The sequence below is a fragment of the Bos mutus genome, unplaced genomic scaffold (assembly GCF_027580195.1).
Source record: "Bos mutus isolate GX-2022 unplaced genomic scaffold, NWIPB_WYAK_1.1 CTG202, whole genome shotgun sequence".
In the NCBI taxonomy this organism is placed as follows: Eukaryota; Metazoa; Chordata; class Mammalia; order Artiodactyla; family Bovidae; genus Bos; species Bos mutus.
In genome coordinates, this window is record NW_027219475.1 from 471,735 (window position 1) to 485,749 (window position 14,015).

The 14,015-nt window shown below is 44.7% G+C and overlaps 1 protein-coding gene across 1 annotated transcript in view; it reads right to left on the reverse strand.

Moving 5' to 3' along the window:
- Positions 1 to 14,015, reverse strand: part of LOC102273687 (antigen WC1.1-like) — a 54,245-nt gene that overhangs the window by 1,788 nt on the left and 38,442 nt on the right. The window contains 14 exon segments of the mRNA XM_070366757.1: positions 2 to 145; positions 623 to 670; positions 934 to 1,026; positions 1,415 to 1,546; position 2,018; positions 2,100 to 2,137; positions 2,394 to 2,708; positions 2,793 to 2,834; positions 3,198 to 3,512; positions 4,719 to 5,033; positions 5,110 to 5,202; positions 11,347 to 11,664; positions 11,759 to 11,845; positions 11,848 to 12,066. Of these exon segments, the coding sequence (XP_070222858.1) occupies positions 2 to 145; positions 623 to 670; positions 934 to 1,026; positions 1,415 to 1,546; position 2,018; positions 2,100 to 2,137; positions 2,394 to 2,708; positions 2,793 to 2,834; positions 3,198 to 3,512; positions 4,719 to 5,033; positions 5,110 to 5,202; positions 11,347 to 11,664; positions 11,759 to 11,845; positions 11,848 to 12,066 (2,160 nt within the window).

Below are 14,015 nucleotides of genomic sequence, written 5' to 3' on the forward strand. Positions count from 1 at the left end.
CCTGTCTGAAAGGACCTGATCCCATCTTCCTTCTCTGGGAGCTCTTCCTCTTCCCTCCCCTGTGAAGCAAGAGGAACCCCAAGCACTGGTACCTCTTCAGCATCATCGTAATCCTCACCAGGGGCATCAATCCTCTGATCTGGGGCTTCCAAGGGCAGAGCAGGGGTCAGATGAAAGCAAAGTAAGTGGACTGGTCTGGGAAATGACTAAGATCCCTTCTGACCCAGAGTTTCTGAGCCACTAAATAGAGGCACCTTGTTTCAAAAGATTTTTTTCTCTAAGATCATGTTTCAGTTTGAAGTGTCTATAAACCAAAACATGATTTTACACATCTTTCTCAAAGAAACTCATACCACTGAGCATTACTAAACTATTTTGATAAATTGTGCTTTCCAGATGTCATTTTTAAAAACATTATGTGCCAGTTGTGATTCTGGACACAGAGAGCCCAGCCCCAATGTGAGATATCACAGAACAGCCAGAGAAGGGGAAGAACGGACCCCATCTAGACACAAGGGATGCCTCTGGTCCATCAAAGGAAGACTGTTCCCCCTTGCATCTCATATCTATGAGGGAAACTCTCCTTCCCAAAGCCCAGCTGAGGCAGGTCCACCTTTATTACCTGGAGTGGATCTGGAGTCATTGTTGTCCTCACCATCTGACAGGAAGGCTAATGTGGAGACAAACATCACACAACACACAGAATGACCCTCCCCACACACACAGGACCTGTATTAAGGCTGGGAAGGGACAGACCTGGCTCCTGCAGTGTAGCCTGGGGGCTCTCAGGGCTCTGAGAGGCCATCCTACCACTTTATAGGAGCTGCCTCTGTGAGTGTGGGGCACGCATTGGGTCTGAAGACGCTGAGAAGACCCACACAGCGAGTGGGTGGTGACAACCAAAGGTCCCAGGAGGGCAGAAGAGACACCCACCTGGGCTGCCCAGAAGACCCTCCTTCTGAGTCACAAGGTAATCGAGCTCCTCATACACAGCTTCAGCAAGACCATCTTCATAGCTGGATAAGGCTGAGAGATCCCCCAGAAGGTCAGAGATGCTGCCCCAAACACTCCCATCCAGGAGCCCACCTTCATCTCCCCAGTGCTCACATGGGGCTTGCCAAGGCCTTGGCTTAACCTCCCACCCTGTGCACCGTGTCAGCACCTTCTCCCCTGTCTGACCTGAATCCATAGCTCAGCTCCAACTCTGTCTAGTCTCATAGGACAGGCCATGACTTATGAAAGTTCACACCCCAGTCCTAAGAACCTCAGTATACTCAGCCCTAAGAGCTCATCACAGAGCACATGGAGTTCTGCAACTCAGAACAGAGACCTGGCCCAAGTTCCCCTCCTCACACCTGCCCCATCTCCTGCCTCCACACACTATCCCTGGTCCCCAGTTCCCCGTGCAGCCCACCTCTGCGCTCTGCTCTCCATCTGAGCAACTGAGTCACCAGGATGATGAGGACCAGGAAGAGAAGAGCCCCCAGGATGAGGCAGAGGACCCCAGGCAGGGAGAAGATGCCAGGGAGAGGATTTGAGGTTGTCCCTAAGGAGAACAAGGCAAGTGGGTATGGAGAAGGTCACAGAGAGGCACAGAGAAACCCCTGTGCCAGCATTTCCAAGGAGCTCCAGACAACAGCGTCCCAGCCTCAGATACAAGTGCACTGACAGTGACTGGGGTTCTCCAGGTCTTGTCCTGAGATGAGTCAACTCCACTCCAGCTGAGGCATAGCCAGGGATTGTCAGGGAGATGCCCTGCCAAGACAGCCTCTGAGGACCCGGCTCATCCCCTCTCCTTGGGCTTCAGGAGACAGAGTGTCAAACAGTCCCAGGACCCGCACCTCAGAGATGAGGATCAACACTCAGGGGCAGGTGCGAGAACCTTAGAATCTGTACCATGGGAACTTAGACTCACTTGGATCTCGGGCATAAGAACCTTCTGACCCCGGGAACCAAAGCAGGGGATTTCCCCAAAGTAATACCCCGGCTCCTCCCCACCAGCCAGGGCTCCTCAGGCTCTTCCTCTCCTGAGCTGTCAGAGAGCCCATGGAACAGGTCCCCAGTATTTGAGTATTCTCTCCTGCCCGTGGATGGACCACAGTACCTGCAGTACTTGGGGGCAATGTTGTCCTTGCACCTAAAGAGAACAAAAACAGATTGGAACAGGGTGATTGGCCAGAATGCAGGGCAGCCCATTTTCCCCTCCTGAGCCTGAAATCACCCCCCAGTCTCCACACAACATCAGTGTCCAGTCCTCCCAGCTCCCCTACCCTATATCAGAGCCCTATCACCCGGACACTGTCTGAATACAAACTCCCCACCACTCCCAGCCAAGCTCACTGCCCCTGCAATGCCCCAGCCCACCCAGGGTGGACCTCGAGCCCCTCACTCACCAGAGCACCTCACACCAGCATCCTCCTCGTGCTTGCAGTCGCTCTTCCCCCAGGGCTCCAAAGCACAGTCCCACAGGGAGGACTCCCAGCCCCTGCACCGCACCTCGTCCAGCCAGATGCTCCCATTTCCAGGGCCGAATGTCGCGGCCTGCATGGCTTCCAGGGCCTGGCCACAGCCCAGCTGCTGACACACCACCTCAGCCTCTGCCAGGCTCCAGGAGTCATCGCACACGGTGCCCCAGGAGCCGCTGTGCCAGACCTCCACCCGCCCTGAGCACTCGGTGTCTCCTCCCCTGAGCCGGAGCTTCTCTCTGTCTGAAAAGGCAGCAGCCCCTCCTGTGACTGCCCCTGGTGGGAGGAAGGAGCCCCTGGGAGCCACAGGGGAGGGGGCTGATGTACCTGTGCAGGGAGCAGCAGTTGGACAGCTCTCGGGTCTTCTTCCTGAAGAAACAATGATGGGAAGCTCTGGATCAGGGATAGCTGGGGGAGGTCTTGTCCCCATACATGAGTATATAAGATTTTTTGTAACAGTCAAATGACAAGAGACAATAGAACCTTCATCATCTACTTGAATGAGAGGGTCACTGCATCTTACCAGCAGCTGAAATTACTTTATCTAATTAGTAGTTTACCAGACTCCACATCCCATAACAAAAGGAAACAAACAGACACAGAGACAAATACAAACATACACCTACATTTTGTAGACTCAACCAAAACCTATCAATTAGATTTGAAAATATAAAATCATACTAACGACATCCTACATGGTTGGGAGTGACACAGAAACAGACAGTAAGTCACCTGCACACGAGATGTAGGCTTCCTCCTTTGGAGAGCATGAGTTGTAATTCCAAGAGTCAGAAGGACAGTGCCAGAGAGAGGTATCAGTTTTCCGACACTGGATTCCATCTACCCAGTGGGGTCTTGAACCTTCCCTAAGAGCAACAGAGGAGTTGAGACTTCCACTGTCCCCACAGCCAAGCTGTCTGCAGATGATGGACATGGTGATGTCTTCCATGGGGCTGTGGCAGACACTGCCCCAGGTCCCGTTGTAGAAAACTTCCAGCCACCCAGCACACTGCTGGTCCTCACTCACCATCCGGAAGGCCACGAACTCTAAGATTGAAAGGGAGGAGATAGGACAGAGTGAGCATTACACTCAGTGCTCTGGGGTTTCCTCACCCCCAGAAGTTGTGACCATACATCCCTGACCCAGTGGAGGAGATGCCCACTGGATGACAAGACTGACTTTTCACCTTTCACCTGACTTTTCCATTAATGTCTATATACCTATTTCTACCACAACGATGTAGATATGAACGGAGAGCATGGCCAAGTTGGGCACCTGCAGTAACAAGAGTTGTTTTCTACTTCCTGACAAAGCTTCTAAAAGAATGGAAAGTGATGTGGACAGTGAGGTGGTCAACAGAATAATGGACCCCCAGAGATGTCCACAGCCTAATCCTGGAACCTGTGATACGTTACCTTACATTTCAAAAGGGATCTTACAGATGTGATTAATAAGGACCTTGGGATGGATAGATAAAGCTCAAATATTGTGGATTAACTATGTGAGCCCAACCTAACACATCTTTAAACTCACTACAATGAGAAATGCATCATGTTTCCCAGCTCCAGTCAAAGGGAAATGTGAGTGAGGGAGAACAGGAAGAGGCACTGTTGTCTGAAGAAGAATAAAGAGGGTCCTGAGCCAAGAAATGAGGCCACACAGAAACCACAAAAGGCTGGGAAACGAGTCCTCCCCAGAGACTGCAGGAAGAACACAGCCCTATGACCACTGGGATGTTGGCCCATGGAGACTCTCTTCAGACTCCTAGCAAACAGAACTGTAAAGGAAAAATCTGAGCTTTCACTATGTCAGGTTCCTCTGTCCATGGAAGAGGAAGAATGCTTGAATGGGTTGCCATGCCCTCCTCCAGGGGATCTTCCTAACCCAGGGACTGAACCCACATCTCTGACATGTCCTACATTGGCAGGCGGGTTCTTTACCACTAGTGTAACTTGGGAAGCCCAGGATTTCAAGGTGTTACTACCACAGGTAACTGCAGAATGAGCCCTGCTTTCAAGTGTTAACTGTAAGGAATGGCTCTGCCAGGAAATATTGGTGAGAAGATAGGACCAGAATCTCAGCTGCTGTAGGAGAAAGTGAAAGCACCTTGTCTTCACATCTGCTGGAAAGACTGGCTCCATGGGAGGAAGCCTCCTACTCTGGTCCTTTCAGCATCTCTCCCTCAGGGCTCAGACCCCCGTACTCCAGAGTTCCACCCATCTCCCAGACTGTGGACAGTGTACAGCACAGACCTGAGCAGATGACCCCTGCATCCTCCTTGTGTCTGCAGTCGTGCCGCCCCCAGCCTCGGGAAGGGCACCTCCACAAGTGAGACTCATTTCCTGTGCAGTTCAGGTCGTCCAGCCAGATGGGCCCTGATCCTGCCCCAAAGTGAGCAGACCTCGTGGCATTGAGGGCTTCTCCACAGCCCAGCTGCCTGCACACCACACGGGCATCGTCCAGGTCCCAGCCGTCATCACAGATGGTACCCCAGGAGCCCTGGTCAAGGATCTCCACTCTCCCAGCACAGTGACCGCCCCCATCCACCAGGCGGAGCAGTCTGCTGTCTGAGGAGAGAAAAATGGAACAATGGGGCAGTGACAGGGGAGATGTAAAGGGTCTTCTGTCCTTTGGGACCCTCACCTGAGCAATAGAAGGCGCTCTCCTCTGAGGCTGCAGAGGCTGCTGGTTCTGACAGGGAGTCATTGCACTGGGGCAATGCCTGGGTCTGATTTCCTGCAGAAGCAGCAATGATCAAAGTGTTGGTGGTTGAAAAACAGGAAACTGAATTAAACTAAATAATGACAAGCAGTGGGGTCTGAGAAAAAAAGCTGTAACATAGCAGTTTTTGTAGTTGTTTAGTTGCTCAGTAGCGTCCAACTCTTTGTGACCTTATGGACTGTAGTACTCCAGGCTCCTCTGTCCATGGGATTCTCCAGGCAAGAATACTGGAATGGATTGCCTTTTCCTCCTCCAGGGGATCTTTCCCAACCAGGAATCGAAAAGTCATCTCCTGTATTTCCTGCACTGGCCAGCAGATTCTTTACCACTGAGCCTCCAGAGAACCCCAAGTTAACATAGAGGTAAAATTTTCATAAATGTAGTGTTCATCTTCACTATGGAGAGTTCTGCTTCTGACAGTGCCACAGTTTTTGTTTCAAGCACTAAGAATGAGTTAAAAAGTTCTGTCCCTAAATCTATCCCTAAATAGAAGAAACAAAATAAAACACTTTCTGAAGTATTTCTACAATTTTTCATCTACAGTGTCTGTCCTTTTAAAGATATTTATGTAAAATATATCTCATGAAAAACCAAGAGGACATGTAGACATTAGAAACAATCCCCCAGAGTACTCAGCTACTAGAGTTACTTGACAGAATTTACAGAGCCTTGATTAAGGTGCCCATGGAATTAACTGACAAAAATGTGCACCCTGATGGAAAAAAACAAATAATGATAAAAACAACAACAACAACAAATAAAAATTCTAGAGCTGAAAAACTTACTAAGAACTAAAGAATGAGCATATCAGCACATTAGCTAAGCATAAGGGAGAATCAATAAAGTAGAAGATCATAGGACAAATACACCTCTATTTAGAAAGGCAGGCCACATGGTAAGTGCCCCGATTACACTGCTGTATAACAAATTATCCCAAAAAACTTAGCCTCTAAAGCAATATATAAACATACGTATATACACATATGAATTGGACATGGAACAACAGACTGGTTCCAAATAGGAAAAGGAGTACATCAAGGCTGTATATTGTCACCCTGCTTATTTAACTTATATGCAGAGTACATCATGAGAAATGCTGGGCTGCAACAAGCACAAGCTGGAATCAAGATTGCCAGGAGAAATATCAATAACCTCAGATATGCAGATGACACCACCCTTATGGCAGAAAGTGAAGAGGAACTAAAAAGTCTCTTGAAGAAAGTGAAAGTGGAGAGTAAAAAAGTTGGCTTAAAGCTCAACATTCAGAAAACGAAGATCATGGCATCTGGTCCCATCACTTCACGGGAAATAGATGGGGAAACAGTGGAAACAGTGTCAGACTTTATTTTTGGGGCTCTAAAATCACTGCATATGGTGACTGCAGCCATGAAATTAAAAGACGCTTACTCCTTGGAAGGAAAGTTATGACCAGCCTAGATAGCATATTCAAAAGCAGAGACATTACTTTGGCAACAAAGGTCCATCTAGTCAAGGCTATGGTTTTTCCAGTGGTCATGTATGGATGTGAGAGTTGGACTGTGAAGAAAGCTGAGCACTGAAGAATTGGTGCTTTTGAACTGTGGTGTTGGAGAATACTCTCTTTTTTTTGCATTTATTTTATTTTATTTTTGTTTCTGTTTCTTTTTTTTTCTTTTTTTTTAATAGAAAATTATTTAATTAGTATACATGTGTTCCCCATCCTGAACCCTCCTCCCTCCTCTCTCTCCACACCATCCCTCTGGGTCGTCCCAGTGCACCAGCCCCAAGCATCCAGCATCGTGCATTGAACCTGGACTGGCATCTCGTTTCATACATGACGTTTCACATGTTTCAATGCCATTCTCCTAAATCATCACACCCTCACCCTCTCCCACAGAGTCCAAAAGACTGTTCTATACATCTGTGTCTCTTTTGCTGTCTCACATACAGGGTTATTGTTACCTTCTTTCTAAATTCCATATATATACATTAGTATACTGTATTGGTGTTTTTCTTTCTGGCTTAACTCACTCAGTATAATGGGCTCCAGTTTCATCCACCTCATTAGAACTGATTCAAATGCATTCTTTTTAATGGCTGAGTAATACTCCATTGTGTATATGTACCACTGCTTTCTTATCCAGTCATCTGCTGATGGACATCTAGGTTGCTTCCATGTCCTGGCTATTATAAACAGTGCTGTGATGAACATTGGGGTACACATGTCTCTTTCAATTCTGGTTTCCTCAGTGTGTATGCCCAGCAGTGGGATTGCTGGATCATAAGGCAGTTCTATTTCCAGGTTTTTAAGGAATCTCCACACTGTTTTCCATAGTGGCTGTACTAGTTTGCATTCCCACCAACAGTGTAAGAGGGTTCCCTTTTCTCCACACCCTCTCCAGCATTTATTGCTTGTAGACTTTTGGATCGCAGCCATCCTGACTGGCGTGAAATGGTACCTCATTGTGGTTTTGATTTGCATTTCTCTGATAATGAGTGACGTTGAGCATCTTTTCATGTGTTTGTTAGCCATCTGTATGTCTTCATTGGAGAAATGTCTATTTAGTTCTTTGGTCCATTTTTTGATTCAGTCGTTCATTTTTCTGGAATTGAGCTGCAGGAGTTGCTTGTATATTTTTGAAATTAGTTGTTTGTCAGTTGCTTCATTTGCTATTATTTTCTCCCATTCTGAAGGCTGTCTTTTCACCTTGCTTATAGTTTCCTTTGTGGTGGAGAAGCTTTTAAGTTTAATTAGATCCAATTTGTTTATTTTTGCTTTTATTTCCAATATTCTTGGAGGTGGATCCTGCTGTTATTTATGTTGGAGAGTGTTTTGCCTATGTTCTCCTCTAGGAGTTTTATAGTTTCCGGTCTTATGTTTAGATCTTTAATCCATTTTGAGTTTATTTTTGTGTATAGTGTTAGAAAGTGTTCTAGTTTCATTCTTTTACAGGTGGCTGACCGGTTTTCCCAGCACCACTTGTTAAAGAGATTGTCTGTAGAAGAAGACTCTTGAGAGTCCCTTGGAATGCAAGGAGATCCAACCAGTACATTCTGAAGGAGATCAGCCCTGGGATTTCTTTGAAGGGAATGATGCTGAAGCTGGAACTCCAGTACTTTGGCCACCTTATGTGAAGAGTTGACTCATTGGAAAAGACTATGATGCTGGGAGGGATTGGGGGCAGGAGGAGAAGGGGACAACAGAGGATGAGATGGCTGGATGGCATCACTGACTCGATGGATGTGAGTCTGAGTGAACTCCGGGAGTTGGTGACGGACAGGAAGGCCTGGCATGCTGTGATTCATGGGGTTGCAGAGAGTCAGACACGACTGAGTGACTGAACTGAACTGAACTGAACTGATATATATATATCCACACTCTTCATTTTCTTAAGACTTCCTGGGTCAGTAATTTGAGAAAGACCCAACTTGGCAGTTCTGTCTTGGGGTCTTTCATGTGGTTGCACTTAGATGTCATCTGGGGTTGAAGTCAACTGAGGACTTGACTGAATTTTGGTTAATAAGGAAATTTCTTGAAGTATTTTAGGGATAAAGGGGCATCATGACTGCAACCTAATTCAGAAATACTTTATGTATTCATGGAGAAATGAGCCCAGAAGGGGACAGAGAGAGAGAGAAAGTGAGGGAGATTAAAGCAAAATATTGCATATGACCCAGCAATCCCACTGCTGGGCATACACACCGAGGAAACCAGAATTGAAAGAGACACATGTACTCCAATGTTCATCCCAGCACTGTTTATAATAGCCAGGATATGGAAGCAACCTAGATGTACATCAGCAGACGAATGGATAAGAAAGCTGTGGTACATATACACAATGGAATATTACTCAGACATTAAAAAGAATACATTTGAATCAGTTCTAATGAGGTGGATGAAACTGGAGCCTATTAAACGGAGTGAAGTAAGCCAGAAAGGAAAACACCAATACAGTATACTAATGCATATATATTAAGAAGGCAGTGGCAACTCACTCCAGTACTCTTGCCTGGAAAATCCCATGAATGGCAGAATCTGGTAGGCTGTAGTCCATGGGGTCACTAAGAGTCAGACACTACTGAGTGACTTCACTTTCAATTTTCACTTTCATATATTGGAGAAGGAAATGGCAACCCACTCCAGTATTCTTGCCTGGAGAATCTCAGAGATGGGGGAGCCTGGTGGGCTATTGTCTATGGGGTCACACAGAGTTGGACATGACTGAAGCAACTTAGCAGCAGTAGCAGCAGCAACACATATATATGGAATTTAGAAAGATGGTAATGATAACCCTAAATGCAAGACAGCAAAAGAGACACAGATGTATAGAATAGTCTTTTGGATTCTGTGGGAGAGGGCAAGGGTGGGATGATTTTGGAGAATGGCATTGAAACATGTATATTACCATATGTGAAACGGATCGCCAGTCCAGGTTCGATGCATGAGACAGGGTGCTCAGGGCTGGTACACTGGGATGACCCAGAGGGATGGTATGGGGAGGGAGGTGGGAGGGGGTTTCAGGATGGGGAACACATGTATACCAGTGGCAGATTCATGTCAATGTATGGCAAAACCACTACAATATTGTAAAGTAATTAGCCTCCAATTTAAATAAATATATTTTAAAAATAAATAAATGTTTTTTTTTTTTTTTTTAATAAAGCAAAATACTGATATTGGGAGATCCAGGTAAAAGTCTTCTGGGAATTTTTATATTATTTTTGCAACTTTCAGGTCTCAAATTAGGTCAAAATAAAAAAAAATTAAAAGGTGAAAATAAATCAGAAAGAATTCATTTTTAGGACACTTGCACTAAAAGGATTACAAATAATTTCAAAAGCATGAAACACCTAGGAGAAAACCTAGTAAAAGATGGGCAAAACCTCTGATAGACCTAACTGAATGGAGGGATATGTCATGTCAATGAATTGGGAGACTCAAAATTGTCAAAGTCAATTATCCTCAAATTTCTGTGTAGACTAAATATAATATCAATCAAAACACATTTATGAAGTTTCTTTTGGTGAAAAATAACAAATTAATTCCAAAATTTTTTTCAAAACATAGAAGGCCAAGAATGACCACAGTTGGCAAGAAAGGCAACATGGTTAGTTAAAATAAAGTAACTCTTGTAAATTAGCTAGTTAGTTAAGTCGCTCAGTCGTGTCCAACTCTTTGCGACCCCATGGACTGTAGCCCACCAGGCTCCTCCATCCACGGGATTCTCCAGGCAAGAATACTGGAGTGGGTTGCCATTTCCTTCTCCAGGGGATCTTCCTGTCCCAGGGATCGAACCCAGGTCTCCTGCATTAGAGGCAGACACTTTAACCTCTGAGCCACCAGGGAAGCCCAAAGTTACTATAAAATTATAATAATTAATAAAATACATTATTGGTGCAAGGATAGACAAATGGTACAATGGAATATAGTAGAAAGTCTCAAAAAGTCTTAGACACACATGCCCTTCTGCTTATGGCAAAGGTGGCACACAGTGGAGACAAAATCTTTTCAGAAAAAGATTATGAGTCAGTTAGATATCCAAATGAAACTTGACTCTTATCTTATATAGATATCAATCTCAAGAGGAATATACAATTTATGCAAGAGAAAAATAAACTTCTATAAGATACTATTGAAGAATGTTTTTATGGTCTTGGAATAAGCAAAGTTCTTTTCAAAAGGATATAAAAAGTACTAAATATACAGGGAAAAGCTAAGTTATATTTCCTTAAGATTAAGAACTTAGCTCATCTAAGGACATGGTACCATTAAGAAAATGAAAATAAAAGACCAAGGATTAAATAAATAGCATAGATTTTCACCCAAAGTCATTGTCAGGGTAATGACATGATCTTAGCTTCCTGAATGTTACTGGGAGGCAACAGTGACTCTGTAGTTCTGGGAATGTTCTCTTGGCTTATCTGGGTTGGGGATCATGACTGAGGTCTACATTTATTGTTTGTACATTGTTTTCTATGATTATTTGTAAATAATAATGTTACTTAAAAATATATTATTCCCCTTCGCACTTCTTGTCCTGACCTGAAAAATGAATGAACAATGAGAGGAAGCATATTTCACCATGAAATATCTGATTTTTGAAGCCAGGTTTCCCTCACTTTCGGCTCTTGGGGACATCTCACTCCACAAGTACCAGTAGCCCTTCCTCCCACTCTTACCTGAGCAGATCACATAGGCTGTGTTTCCATGGGAACAGTCAAAACCACCCAGGGCAGTCACAGGGCACATCCATAAGAAGGACTCAGCCCCCGAGCAGTGAAATCGGACTGTTGAGATCTGATCTCCTCCTTCTACAAAGCGTGGTCCTCTAGGGGTGGAGATAGCGGCTCCACAGCCGAGCTGATGACAGACAACATTGGCATTGGCCAGAGTCCAGTGGGAGGCACAGAGTGCTCTCCATCGTCCAGAAATGTTCATCTCCACCTGCCCCTCACACTGAGAGGTCCCGTTTGTCATGAGCCGGACTTCTGCATACACTGGTAGAAGAAGACAGGATGTCAGCAAAATCTCATTTTTTAAAAAAACCTGAACAGAGTGTGCAGGGTGGTTAAGTCCTGATGTGCATCTCACCTGAACAGACAACCTGAGCAACTCCACTGTGGTGACAAGCACCCCCTGGACAGGGCACTCTGGGGCAGGACCAGAGTTTAGGCTCCTCCCTTTACACCTGAACTCTTCAGCCCAGACCTGGCCATCAGACTCTCTGAAGGGCACATGTCCCAGGACAGACACAGCCTTGCCACATCCCAGTTCTGCACAGATGACCTGGGCAGTGGGAAGTGTGAAGTTTCCATCAGACACTGGGGTCCAGTCTTCTCCAGAATGCACTTCTACTTGCCCTGAGCAGGGTCCTTCTCCTCCAGCCAGACGCACAAATCCTAAGGAGAACAGTCAACAGCAGCAACAAACCCTGTGAGTGTTCATAGTCCTTGCTTGGCATTGGAAACAGCACATCATAGGCAAGGATGTTAAAGCATTTCATCTCTAGGAGTGGGGCATGGAGAGAGAATTTGACAGTTCGTGTCAGAATTGTATTAGCATTTTCATGAGCAAGTTTACGAAAAGAAACCCAGAAAGATTTGCGGTCAGTTTGCAATGGCTGATTACCAAGAATGCATATTTTGAGGTCAGTTAGGATGAGAATTCCTCATCTAGGGACCTGGAAATGACACGGCCCAAGGAAACTGGACTGCAGTTGGCATCAGACTTGAGCGCAGAGCGGAACTAACCCAGAGTGAAGTAGGTCCATGGGATTCAATAGTTTAGAGGACTAAGAGCCAGACAAGGTTAGAAGGCCATCTGAGATTTCTGGAGCTAGAATTCTAGCCAGTTTTCTCTCAGGAGCCAATAATCAAGTCACTAAGGACAGGGAACATCGTGGCTGGAGATCTATTAATTCAGGCTAGATTGTAGACAGACTTATGGCTCACAGGAGGAAAGCTAGACATCATACCAAGTCTACAAGTCTATTATGATTTGATGTATATTATAACAAGCCTATTATGACTTCACATATATTTCTCATAATTCTTAATGGTGAAAAATCCCAGAATTTCTTGATTGTGAAAAGAAGTCATCCATAGATGAGTCTGAATATTAAGAAAGTTCAGAAAGTCATAGGAGAGGGAAGGGCTGGTCTTAGCCATCTTTCTTGAAAGACTGTTGCTAAGTCACTTCGGTTGTGTCCAACTCTGTGTGACCCCATAGATGGCAGCCCACCAGGCTTCCCCATCCCTGGGATCCTCCAGGCAAGAACACTGGAGTGGGTTGCTGTTTCCTTCTCCAATGCAGGACTAGGACTAGGGTTTATCAAAGGAGAGAATAAGTTTTAAATGGGACTATGCAAATCAGCTGAGTTTGATTACTTTCTACTAGACATGGGAATCTTAGCAAATACTAAGAAATGATGATAGCAATGTATTTTAATCCTATGTGTATGCTAACTGCGTATTCCTTTCCTATTTGGATTCTTGAGAAATAGCCAGCCTGCAGTTAAAAAAAGGGGCGGGGAGAGGGAGAGAAAGAGAGCAGAGAGCAAACAAGCCATTTGTAATTTAGAGATTTCCAAATGCAAAACCTCAATATGGATGAAAGATAGACAGACTTGAGGACAATATTTGTCCAGTTTTTGACAGATTTTATCCACTGTGCTCCTCCCATCTGGCCACCTAACCCTGCTACCCTTTCTCATTTTACCCACTGCAGACAAGAGAACAATCTTGAAAGCTACAAACGGATGAAAAGGAGACTCTGGAATGGAAGAACTTCTGTATGAGTGGAGTGTGGGTGGGATCTGTGACAGATTAAACTGGAAGTGGATGGAATATAAAACTGAAAGAGATCAAATTGGTCTGATGGGGAGCTTGGTCACAGGTTACTCATTCTAATTAAATAATTTTTACTCAACACCTTGTTAGTTTCTGTATTAATCCCACCAGATTATGAAGTTAGAAAGAATAAATATTGCTTACGTGTTACTGTAGATAGCCTGACACATGTTAGATACTCAGATATATTCAGAACAAAATATTATACACATCAGAATAGTCTCCCAAGACAAATTATTTCTTTTTTACTTTATATTTGCTTTTAAATTTTACATGGAAAAATAAGTGTGTGAACATTGCAAGAAAATTTATGAATGAGAAGGCTGATGTGAGAGGATAAGTTATTAAAAATAATAAAATCAACTATGTCCTTGTATAACAATAGAGAGAATGGGGCAGAATATAAATATCTAACAGACACAAAGACATACACACAGAGAAATTTAGTATTTGAAGAAGATGATATTTTATATCATTAGAGAAGATAGACTGCTCAATAA